Genomic DNA, 13101 nt, shown 5'->3' with positions numbered 1-13101 from the left:
TGGGAAAACGGGTCCTGGACCAACGAGTAGAGGCAGTACTAATAGTTTGGGACAAGTTCGGGATGGGTCTATATTTTGTTATATACAAATTGGGGCGGGGCGGGTCCAAGTAAAAGGTGGGGTGGGGCGAGTCCTATCTTTTGAAGACACAGGCCCCCGGTTCGAATTGTGGATATCCAATTAAATGTACATAGTTCAAATCACATACACACACTCTAGTCTCACACATTCTCGAAGATTCTCATCTCCTTAGTCCTCCCTTTTGGATCTATCGATTCTCAATCTCCTTCCTCTCGATCTCTTTCTCCCACAGTCTAGACTGACTCTTTTCCCTCTCGATTCTCAGATTCCTTTTCGAATCACGATAGGTAAGCTCCCTCCTAAACTTCTCTAAAGTCGACTCCGAGTCTCTCACAACCACCATCTGCTCCTCTCAACTTCGGCCACCACCTCATGGTCCCGAGTCTCCTAACTCTTGAGTTCCGACCAGTCCATTTCGAAGCCACAAGGTATTCAATTTTAGCCTTTAGGGAATTAAGACATTAGGGTTTTTATAGATTTAGGGATTTTGATTTATTCTATCCTATTTTGGTTTCAATAATTGACACAACCTGACCCGAAATGTCGACTTGGACTCCAAATCGAGCTGTGTTGGCCGACATCTGGAGGGTGATGAAGCCATAAAGTGCAGTGATGTGGAAAATGTGAATAAATTTAAACCTAAAAGTGCCTAAATATAGAGTGCTCTTGTGAGCGGGAATGAATCCATTTCACACGTGATGTCAGAGCATAAGTAAAGTATAGTAAAATTAGAATAAGACTTATACCATTGGGAGTAGTCTCCGGTATCAGCATTTGCCAGAAATCCTCGTCGACACGAACATTGTCACTAGAACCTGGAGGGAGAACAACAAGGGTGACTGGGCCTAAAAATAAAGCTTTTTAAAAATCCTTTTGAAAACATAATAACCCCTCATCGTAAAACAAGTATAGTTTCCAAAATATACATACTACCTATAGTAAGAAAATACTTACCGTAGCCTGCAATATCTTAAGAATTCATACGACACAATATTTCGTAAGTAAACACATGACGTCCGTAATCACATAATCTTGCATAAGCAATCATATCAATTTGAGTGCTCATCGACACATGCTGACACACGAGTTCATGAAGAGATATTCTAACATGAACATGACTGGGTGTAAAAATGATATATGCTTTAGTACTACAATCACGTGAAGACTGGTGCTATGCGCAGCATATACGAGTCCTAATTGCCTATAGCAACCTAGGACAAGACTGGCACCTACAATGGATTCAAAGTGAGCTTATGGTGCGAAGTGCACATACATGTGAAAGACTAGCCCTGGACCGGGCAAGTACTAACACCAGTGTATAGCAAACAATGAGCAGATAACATAAATATAGTCGTGTCACAGTAATTCAATAATTCACATCAACATTATAGTGATAAATAAAATATTAATCATGGCCTTAATTAAAGCCCCATAAACGTATGCATACATGTGCATCCTGTAGGATTTATGGTAATTTCGTAAATTTTTCGTTATTTGTTAATTCTTATAAGCATTAGTCTAATCTAAGCATGCGTAGGAAATTCTTTTTCAAATGTATAAATGGAAATATTTAAAAGTAAAGACCCACTCACAGATCATGTCGTCGGGTCGAACCCGCCTTCCGGACATCGAAGATCCTTACGATGCGTTTCACCTAGAAACGAAACCATTAACGTAAATATATAACGCACTAACGTATAAACGCGTTTTTTACACAAAGTATGGCAAATAAAGGATCTATTTTAAAACGGTTGAATTTCGGAAAACGGACGGCAGATTCGGATTCGTTTACATCGAGAAACCTAAGGAGGGATCTCGGGTTCCTCTACGCCCCACCATAAGTGGCTGCACTGGCAGCCACGCGCCGACAACCAACGTGAGCCCATGCGCCTGTGAATACTCATCTTCCTTGCGAAGGCCTGCATTTTGCAAGTTTTTGGTCCAACTTCCAGAGCTCCTATCAAGCTCGATTCTCCACCAAAGTCAATGAATGAAAAGCCATTTTGAAGTTAGAAATATAGGGAACAAAACCATACCAAAGTGAGGCCGAGCTAAGGTTGGTGTTGGCTCGAAAAATGGCATGAAAGTGGTCGGATGACCACAGTTCCTAATTTTCCAGAAATCTGTAAAACTTCCTCCTTCGACATTTCTGTCATGAAACCAGTCCAAACTTCACTCATTAAGCCTAAAAGTCATTTTAAACCATGATGGGAGATCACACAGAGTATAATCGACACTCACATTCACAAAAAGTGGTGAGATCTATGACGGACAGTCTCCACAGTGCTAGAGCTCCATGATCTGAGAACCATTCCCGTTGAGATGTTTGGAACTAAACCTATGACTAGGTTTTCAGATGACATTATATCGTGGGGAACATTGGTTCGATGGTCATTTGCCATGGAAGACGACGATGGTGATGACCTCAGCCTCACGGTTATCCCTTGTTTGTGGAGATGAGAGAGACGACAGGGAGGTTAAGGGAAAGATATATAGAACAAGAAAGAGACAGAGAAGGTTATGGCATGATGGTTTGGTGTGGTTGAGCATTTCCTATGGAGCTCGCTGAAATATGATGGTGATGTTGGATCGGTGCTGTTGCACCTTCTGTGCAATGTGTACAGAGCTGAGGGAGAAAGTGAGGTAAGGCTCGCTGGGTTTTCAAAAGAGAAGAGTTAAAGAGTAGAGAGAGGGAGTGAAGAAATGTAATAGAGTTAGGGAGAGTTATGAAAGAGTTGAAGAGGGACACACGGGAGTGAGGGAGAAAAGTGGGGCATGGGCCCCAAGTGGTACACAGCCCAAGGCTAAAAATAGAAAAACATAAAAATATCTTCCGCAAACGTGAAATTACTAAAACGCCCTTATGAACGTAGTTCCGTAAGATTTTAACCGTAACTCCAAAATCGCTTATGCTTGCGCCTACGCATTTATACCATCGAGTGCTTTAAGAATACGTTAAAAGAATATTTCGTATGTTTCACTACACGCCGGTCAACGAAACTCAACAACCTTGCCTTTAGGAGCATTTTCGTCAAATCACACTTTTAAAAATTTATAAAATCGTCAAATTAGCGACGGGTTGTCACAATAATTTTGTACTCTGGGTCTAGGACCTGGGTTTTTTGATGCGAGATTTATACGCACACAAATTAAACCCTCTTTTTGACAATTGTAGTAATGATATAAGTAGGGATCGTTCTGGACCGGGGATTAGGAGGGATTGTTAATCACTTGGTTTTGACTCAAAAACGTAAAAACACAATACAAAACACTATACTAGACTCAAAGAATTCAAAAATACTTTAAAACATAAACTAAACAGATTCTAAGCATTAAAGAACAAGAAAGTAAAGGGGGGGGGGGTTTGATTTGACGAAAATTGAAATAACAAAACAAGTAAATAAACTAAGCAGATTGTAAAACAAATTTGGATTTAATGAATGGAATGTAGGCTAGCTAAGGGGTTCTTCTCCACACATGTTACACTTGCAGACAAGATTGATTCTCAGTTGGTCTTTCGATAAATTATGAAACTCAACGCCCCGGGTCAATTAGGTCCGCTTAAATTAACCGTCAAGTTTTCCTTAAGTTAATGAATTGGATGGGTTTGCGCAACGCAATTCACAACATTCTCCAAAAGTCCTTTACATGAACAGCACAATAAAGATACAATCAAAGATCATTAAGCATTATGAAAACTATAAGTGTTGACGAGGCATTCGTTACTATGATGAGCATGAAACTCGTGCCAAGAATTCATTTAACGCGATTGTTTATAAGCAACCTCCACTACTTGTGAATATAAGTTCATAACGATTAGGTGAAACTCACTTACATTCTAGCGTCATATTCATGCATGAAAATTAAGCGCGCATTCTTAATAAACATACATAAATAAGTTATCAATCAAACGGTTAAACAAATTGAATCAACAACTTATGAAATTCCAACGAAAGTTAATCAATTCATATTACAAACATAAACATAGTTTCGAATCACCCCCTAGCTAAAGGGGGGTTTAGTTCCTCATAACTTTGAAATCAAAGAAACACCTAAACATTCCAACAACTTAAACTTGAATTGTATGAACGTTTAGGCACTCTTCTCTTCCATTCCTCATACGTACAAAACAAAGAGAATTGAATTTAAACATTGAAATCAAAGAAACACCTAAACATTCTAACAACTCAAACTTGAATTGTATGAACGTTTAGGCACTCTTCTCTTCCTCGTTGTTGTAGCACAAGGTCTAAGGAGATGTTTAGGGCTTTAGGTGTATGTGGAATGGAGTGGGGAATGGTTGGAGTGGCTGCAATGGAGGAGAAAAACTGCACAAAATGGAAGGTGATGCACGGCACAAGATGTGTGTTTGTGTTGTGTGTTGTGTTGTGAATGGAATGAATAAGTGCATGTGGTTGAATTGGTGGTGAATGTGCATGGCAAAGAATGGATTTGGCTGCAATGGTGTGTAATTGGGCTAGGGTTTAAGTGCATGAAATGGACCCAAATTGCTCCCCCTTGCATGGCAAGGAATGGTGTTTGTGTTAAGCCCATGGCAAGGTGTTATGTAATTGGGTTAGGGCCATTGTTTTGTGTCCTCAAGTGCATACAAGGCCTTCAATTTCATCCAACACTTGGGCTCCAAGCATAAGCTATCCATCCTTAGCCCAATAGTGCTCCAAAACACTCCACAATGCATCCTTTCGTCAAACACGTCTTATTATCCTGAAAACACACAAAAGAAGCATAAAGGACTAAAATAACTAAAGAAACATAACGTAAATGTACGAGAACAAGCCATTTAAGTCGCACGAATATGCTCCTATCATTTTTGCACTTGCAGGCTCAGCAGCAAACAGAGTAAAAAAGAGAAGTTGAAGCACTCAGAGTCTAAAGATGGGACTTGAAGACTTTTCTGAGTTCCAAATCAACCAACACAAATTTAAATCTCTATAAGTATCATACACAAACAACTTTTATTATATGTTAATTACCAATTATAGTATAATTTTCACTCTGTTAGGAACCATGGATAGATTACAACAATGTTCTATAAGTTTTCAAAGGGTTTTATTCACTAATTTTGTTGTTAGGTTATTTTGGATTTGGATGTTATTTTTTATTTTGATTTTGCATTGGATGTCTTGGAGATGTTATTTTGGATTGGATTTGGATGTTATTTTGGATTTGGATAATAATATTAATATGCACTACTAGGCACAACATGTGCTTCAATACTCCTCTAATATGAGCTGCTATAGTATTGTTATGCATTCTCAATTTTTAAAGACATCTCCAGGAGTGTAATATGTGATGCTGCTATGCACTACAGTGTAGCAACTTTAGCCTCATTTTTTAAGAGAAAAAAAAATAGAGTTGGACCCATGGACTCTCCCATACTGTTTCAAATGGGCCGAGTAAGGTTCGGTTCCAAAACTAAAAATGTATGTACCCACCCCGCCCTGTTACAGTTTAAAACGGGTAGGGTCAGGTTCCTTCAAAATTGGGCTTGGCCCAGCCCATACTGACACACCTCGACCCAGAATGTCCTAATTTCATCTAAACCCACCGGAAACCCTTAAAATTGGGTAGTTGTTGATTCATCTCCAAACAAACTCCGACGCCTCCTCCAAGGCTTAGGCCTTACTCCTAGGACTGAGGGGAGTCCATTGGTAGTGGTGGCGGATTTTCGCCGTGCACCCCTGGAACCCACAGGTTCCATTCTTCTCGAAATCAAGGCTAAATCTAGTGAAATTTGATTGGGAATGGAAAATGTGAGGTCATGAAAGGTTTCTCATGTGGTGGGTGGCGACGATTTGACGGAAAAACTGACGAAAACAGTCGGAAAAGATGGCAAAACCCGGTCGCGCGGGTTAATGAGGAACCCAGCGCGGGTTCCTCTTCTTCTCCCCTTCTCTCAGCTTTCCTCCTTTCCTCTTTTCCCATTGGTTCTCCTCATTTTCTTCCTTCCCCATTGGTCCAGTTCCTCCCTCATTTCTCTCCTTTATCCTCCACCTCCATCAACCATCTTTCTTTCTTTTAATCTGGGCCACACACGTGGCTTCACCAGATTTTGCTCCAAAAATGTGGAGCATTCCAAAAAATAACTAGTTTACTAAAATGCCCCTGATTTTAAACGTTAATATCTCCTTCGTTATAACTCCAAATCACAATTTGATTGCGCCCACACGTCTGTAGCGACGAGTACTATAGGAATACACCAAGAAAATGAACCTTACATGACACGACATGGAAGTCAACAAAAGTCAACACTTTGTCTCGAAGGGCATTTTCGTAAATTCACTTTTTAAAATTATAAAAATCATAATAATTGGGGACGGGTCGTTACATGAGGACCAAAAGTTTTGCTAAACGATGCCAAAATAATTGGGGACGGGTCGTTACATGAGGACCAAAAGTTTTGCTAAACGATACCATATCTTTTATAAAAATCATAATAATTGGGGACGGGTCGTTACATGAAGAGCAAAACGATATTTTGGCATCACTCGGGAACTTCACTAACTTATTGAGATAACAATGAGTTATCAGCATTACAAGCTGCAGACTGTAATATCGATGACTTAGTTGTTGGGTTCACTAAGAAAGTGGGCAAGACGACTCATCTACGGCAACACTTATTAGGACCTGGGTTTTGCTAAACGATGCCAAAATATCGTTTTGCTCCTCATGTAATAAAGATATGGTTTCTCTAATTTAAGCTTTTAGATCTTATGAGCAACTCTAGTGCTTAGTCACGAAAGAAGCATTTTGCAATATGTATTTGTCTCTATGTATATTTCCACTGCTTCACTCTAGGGTCATATTGTTGTGGGAATGTGAACGTCAAAACATTTCTAGCAGCTAGTTTGGTGCTCTCTAGAATAGTACAGTATCGTGATCGAGGCATGAATTGGACGATTTGGTGCCAAAAGACTAAACAATTTTGTGGTTGTCTGAGCTAACAAGGTTTCTTGATGATCAAAAAGTAACATCACAAAAGTATTAGAGCTATCAGGGACCAAAAGTGATTTTCCCAAGATGTTCTTCTGTCGAGTGCTACCACTTTAGCACCATCGTCACATGAGACATTTCTAGAGTCTTAACAAAAGTAGACTTCGCATGAATTCTAATAAGTGGTATTCTAATGGATACTGCCAAGGAATCAAAACTATTTTGGATTTCTAATCTCGAAAGGTTTAATACTAATGGCTAGAGGATAAGGATGGAATTGGTTGGTAAAGTCTCCGATGATACACAATTATCGATACATTAGCCTTACTTTAAGCCATCAACTTGCCTCAAATCTACATCTTTATTTGGAAGGGAATTTCTTCACTTTAAGTCAAAGGGCATTCGCCAAAGTGCTCTTTTAAAATGTCGACAAGTTGACAAAACTACCCAAAACTTAGGAAAAGCTAACACATTTTTCGTATTCGACGAGGTGGCAAGATTCGAACATTAGGCTAAAAAACTAAGAATGCTAACATCATGCGTATGATGAACGCAATACTGCCCAACTTATGCTCTGATACAAAACTGACACACCCCAACCTGGAATGTCCCAATTTCATCCAAACCCGCCGAAAACCCTTAAAATTGGGTAGTTGTTGATTCGTCTCCAAACAAACTCCGACGCTTCCTCCAAGGCTTAGACCTTGCTTTTGGGATTGAGGGGAGTCCATTGGTAGTGGTGGTTGATGGAGTTAGCTTCACAATCATCGGATTTTCGCCGTGCACCCCCAGAACCCACGGGTTCCATTCTTCCCGAAATCAAGGCTAAATCTAGTGAAATTTGATTGGAATGGAAGATGGGAGGTCATGAAAGGTTTCTCAGGTGGTGGGTGGCGACGATTTGACGGAAAAACTGATGGAAACCACCAAAAAAGATGGCGGAGCCTGGTTGGGTTGCGGCCAATGGGGAACCTTGCAGGTTCCTTTCCTTCTCCCCTTCTCTCATTTTTCCTCCTTTCCTCTTTTCCCATTGGTTCTCCTCATTTTCTCCCTTCCCCATTGGTCTGGTTCCTCCCTTCTTTCTCTCCTTTATCCTCCATCTCCACCGACCATCTTTCTTTTAATTTGGGCCACACACATGGCTCCACCAGATTTTGCTCCAAAAATTTGGAGCACTCCAGAAAATAACTAGTTTACTAAAATGCCCCCCACTTTAAATGTTAATATCTCATTCGTTATAACTCCAAATCATGATCTATTTGCGCCTACGCGTCCGTAGCGACGAGTACTACGGAAATACACTAAGAAAATGAACCTTACATGACATAACACGACAGTCAACACTTTGTCTCAAAGGGCATTTTCGTAAATTCACTTTTTAAAATTATAAAAATCATAATAATTGGGGACGGGTCATTACACGTGCCCATGCCTAGAACCAAATCCTCAAATCTATTTTTATAGTAGGACAATATTGTAACTTTTAATTTTTTTTAACAAACGATATTATCTACACTAAAGAGGAGAGAATGAGTTATCTACACTAAGGGGGAGGGGATGAATTAAGCCTCAAAATGGGCTAGCAATAATGTGGTTCAAATTTGTCTTTGACGAGAATCAAACCTAAGACCTCTCACTTACAAAATAAAGAGAAATATTATTAAATCGTATTACTAACCGGGGACAATATTGTAATTATCATTGAAATTCCATTTATGTGTCCTACTCGTACAAAAGTCGCCCCAAACCGTTAAAACTTGCATCACTCCCCCAACCCACCAAAGAAACAGAGCATTTCATTTGCTTCTCCACAAACAACTCCGAACCCGAAATCAACCGAAACAATGGGGAAGAAGGCGGTGATAATCGTTACTGCGACGGCAGTGTGCGCCGCGGCAGCGGTTCTGGTGGTGCGCCACCGCATGCGGAACTCGGGACGGTGGGCCCGGGCATCGGCCATCATCAAGGAGCTCGAGGAGAAGTGTGGGACCCCCACTGGGAAGCTGAGGCAGGTGGCTGACGCCATGGCTGTCGAGATGCATGCCGGCCTCGCCTCCGAAGGTGGCAGCAAGCTCAAGATGATCATTAGCTACGTCGACAATCTCCCTACTGGGTACGTAGCCATTGAATCAATCAATCAATTGACTCTTTTGATTTCCTGACATGCATATATGTCTATTGTAGATTCTGGATCGACTTGTACCGCTTGATCTGTTTTGGGTCTGAATGATGTGGGGTGTTTTGTTTTTGTTTATATTGATTTGGGTCTCCATCGTTGGATTCAAAGTCCATTTCTTGATATCTTTGGATGTGTATATTTTTTGGGGTAAGCTCTAATGTTTTAATCTTTATAAATGGATTGAAAATTTCGGTTGAATACTCGCAGTTGCGAAAAGGGTCGATCAAAATTTGTCCAAATTGCGGGAATTTTGTATTGTTTTTCGCAGGTTGATCTCTTCTTGATCAATCGTGGTGTATTATTTGATGAGTGAATTGTACATTGTGTTTGTTTCATATTACTTGAACAGTTGTGTTACAATGAAATTTTCTGCTCTCAGATGTTGAAGTCTCCTCTTAATATGTATATATATGCGTATTTTCTATTTCAGTAATGAGAAAGGGTTGTTTTATGCATTGGATCTCGGAGGAACAAACTTCCGTGTAATGAGGGTGCAATTGGGAGGAAAGGGTCGTGGAATTATTAGCCAAGAATTTACTGAGGTCTCAATTCCTGAAAATCTTATGGTCGGGACTTCAGATGTAAGTAGATTGTCGCTAACAATGCCAATGTAAGTTAAGGTTTTTATGTGAACACACCTCTTAAATCTTGAGAATGATTGTGATTTCAGGCACTCTTTGACTACATTGCGGCAGAACTTGCTAAGTTTGTTGCTAAAGAAGGTCAAGATTATCAACTCCCTCCTGGCAGGCAGAGAGAACTAGGTTTTACCTTCTCATTCCCTGTGCTGCAATCATCAATTAATTCGGGGACCCTTATTAAGTGGACGAAAGGCTTTTCTATAGATGATGCAGTTCAGTCCTTGTTACTTTGACTTCTTTAATATTCTGTATTATTTTTATTCTCCTTAGTTTATTTTTTTCTGTATTCTCCAATATAATCTCTTGTGAAAAAAGTGAATATTCAGCACTTATAAAGTGTGGACATATTGGTGCCGGGGATTTATAATACATTTGTCTATCTACTACAGCTACTACTTTATTCCACCTTCCCCTGTTAAAAGAAAGTTGTTTCACTTGAGTCCTAGAATTCATAAGATAAAGAATTCCTTGAATCAGTAACTTGTGATTGCGGTTCAGTTTCTGTGATATAGTTGCCCTCGTAATCCTGAAACATCAGAATTGTTAAAGTTAGCTTTTGTTTCTTAACGTTGTAGTCAGTGCCACTTCTCACTATCTTCAAGTGAGCTTCATCCTATAAACAATACACAGCAGAATTACTCTAGTCCATTTCCCCGGCCAGCCATTTCATTCAACAGTGCAAAAATACTCTAGTATATTATGTTCATTTGAAGCAATAAGCATATCTAGTATTTAAATTATCATGTGATGTCCAATAATAAACATATTCTAAACTTGTGAAACCTGTTTTGCACTCATATTTCAACCTTCATGACTTTAACTCTTGATGCTGAATAGGTTGGGCAAGATGTAGTGGCTGAATTGAGTAAAGCCATTGAAAGAACAGGCCTCGATATGCGTGTATCTGCTCTGGTAAGTAAACTTGATGAGTTATTTTCAATTATTAAATAAAAGGCCTTCGTGTCGAGTCTATGAGTATATTTGTTGGATTTGCATTGGTACGACGTAAAAATGCATTTTCAAATCAATTATGATTTAAAGTTCAGTGTTAATGGTCACTTTCTCACCAGGTTAATGACACGGTTGGGACATTAGCTGGAGGTAGGTATGTCAATCAGGATGTTATTGCTGCTGTGATTTTAGGTACAGGGACAAATGCAGCATATGTGGAACGTGCACATGCAATACCAAAATGGCATGGTCTGCTACCTAAATCAGGAGAGATGGTTAGCAACTCCTTCACTGCTTCACAGCTTCACAGCTTCACGGCCATTGACTTGTGTCAATTACCTATTCAATACTTTTTTTTGTTAAATTATTCTTTTCAAACTTTTGTTAGCATTAGGATTGTAAAATTATGAAAAACAGTAGCAACTGAAAATTATAAAGTAAATCTTGAAGCTGCTGTCTGTGGACTGTAGGTTGTCAACATGGAGTGGGGTAACTTTAAGTCAGCTCACCTTCCATTGACAGAATATGATCACTCATTGGATACTGAAAGTTTGAACCGTGGTGATCAGGTGATTGTACTTGTTTACTTCCTCAATTTGTTTCTTTTTTTTTTTTTTTTGTTTTTTTTTTGTTTTTTTTTTTTTTTTGTGACATACTCTAATACGCTTATGTTAATGCCCTTGAAATTGATTCTTTTAGATTTTTGAGAAGATAATTTCTGGAATGTACTTGGGAGAAATTGTTCGCAGAGTTCTTTGTAGGATTGCTGACGAAGCTTCCCTTTTTGGTGACACTGTTCCACCAAAGTTGAATGTTCCTTTCATTTTGAGGTTATCCCTTAGGCCCACTATGTTTTTGTAGCTGTGTATGTTGTTGTTTGGTGCATTTAGTATTACTTTCCTTCCTTGGATTTATTATAGCCTATGGGATTTTGTTTTCGCTAAGTAGTTAAAATGTGAGCTTTGAATCATGCAGGACACCTGACATGTCTGCGATGCATCACGATGCATCCTCTGATCTTAGGGTGGTACGAGAAAAATTGAAGAATGTATTGGAGGTGTGTTTAATTTCACTTCAACTACTCGCATTATTAATATCAGAAGTGGCCTTCAAAAGACGTATAAGGAGGTTGAACCTAGGGATGATGCTCTTATCTTCACGTCAATGACTTTTAAATGTTGTTGGCCATACTAATCGGATAAGTTTGTGTAGATATAAATTTTTGAAGTGTTCTAATTCTGTTTCAGATATCAAATACTTCTCTTAAAGTAAGAAAAGTTATTGTCGAGCTCTGCAATATAGTTGCTACACGTGGGGCCCGCCTTGCTGCTGCTGGAGTCTTGGGTGTACTGAAAAAGCTGGGAAGAGACGCGGTCAAGGATGGGGAAAACCAGAAGACAGTGGTAGCTTTGGATGGTGGATTATACGAGCATTACACTGAATATAGCAAGTGCATGGAAAATACTCTACGAGAATTGCTCGGAGAGGAAGTTGCAGAAACTATCGTTATTGAACACTCTAATGATGGCTCTGGGATTGGAGCTGCCCTTCTCGCTGCCTCTCACTCACAATACCTAGGAATCGATGAATCCTGAATTTATCAGGATACTAGTACAGCTTTTAGCCGAAGAAAGTTTCGCACTTTTGGTGTTTTAATCTTTCTCCGGGTTCGAACTAGAACATCTCCCATTTTTTTCTTCTTATAACCGTGCCTCTTCTCCTCTGCTCATTCACCTCTGGAATTCTTTTTTGGGGGAATTTTAGTTTGTGGCTTTGCAGAATGTGTAAGAGAGGTGGATTGATTGTATAAATGCAGGACCCGTAAGCGGCCATGCAATACTGCTTCGGCCTGCAAATTTCCATTTCTTTTTTACCTTGTGGTAATTCTTAAATTGTGCTGGTAATTCTTAATTCTTATGTTCAAAGTAATAAAAATATTGGAATGCTACTTTTAATCATGACGTTATTTCAATGATACTTTCGGAGAAGCTCTTTAGCATCTTTTTAGCTCTTAACAAAAATTCACATTTCACATTTAAAAAAAAAAAATGAAGAAAAAGAAACGTATAAAGCAACATTTTAGATGAAAAAAATTCAAGAATTAATTGTTATTACATCTGACATTAACAGTCAATAATTAATAGGTAATGAATCTTAAGGTATTTCTCATTAACATTAAGAGTTGTTGGAGTTTTAAACTTCAACCTCGTTCGAAAAAAAGTTGGGAAAATGACTCAACAAAGTAGGAAAAGCTATGAAAAAGTGACAAATTCACAAGATGAATGAATATGAATA

The 13101-nt window shown here is 39.1% G+C and overlaps 1 protein-coding gene across 1 annotated transcript; it reads left to right on the top strand.

Moving 5' to 3' along the window:
- The first annotated feature begins 8798 nt into the window (after positions 1–8798).
- Positions 8799–12764, top strand: LOC137708269 (hexokinase-1-like). Its single transcript, XM_068447310.1, has 9 exons — positions 8799–9148; positions 9645–9795; positions 9885–10067; positions 10693–10767; positions 10926–11081; positions 11277–11375; positions 11506–11636; positions 11782–11863; positions 12054–12764. The coding sequence occupies exons 1-9, from the start codon at positions 8880–8882 to the stop codon at positions 12399–12401; spliced, it is 1494 nt and encodes a 497-aa protein (XP_068303411.1). The 5' UTR covers positions 8799–8879; the 3' UTR covers positions 12402–12764.
- Positions 12765–13101: the final 337 nt, after the last annotated feature.

The sequence above is a fragment of the Pyrus communis genome, chromosome 11 (genome assembly GCF_963583255.1).
Source record: "Pyrus communis chromosome 11, drPyrComm1.1, whole genome shotgun sequence".
NCBI lineage: Eukaryota > Viridiplantae > Streptophyta > Magnoliopsida > Rosales > Rosaceae > Pyrus > Pyrus communis.
Note: the sequence above shows the minus strand (reverse complement) of the source record. Positions and strands in the feature narration are given on the sequence as shown.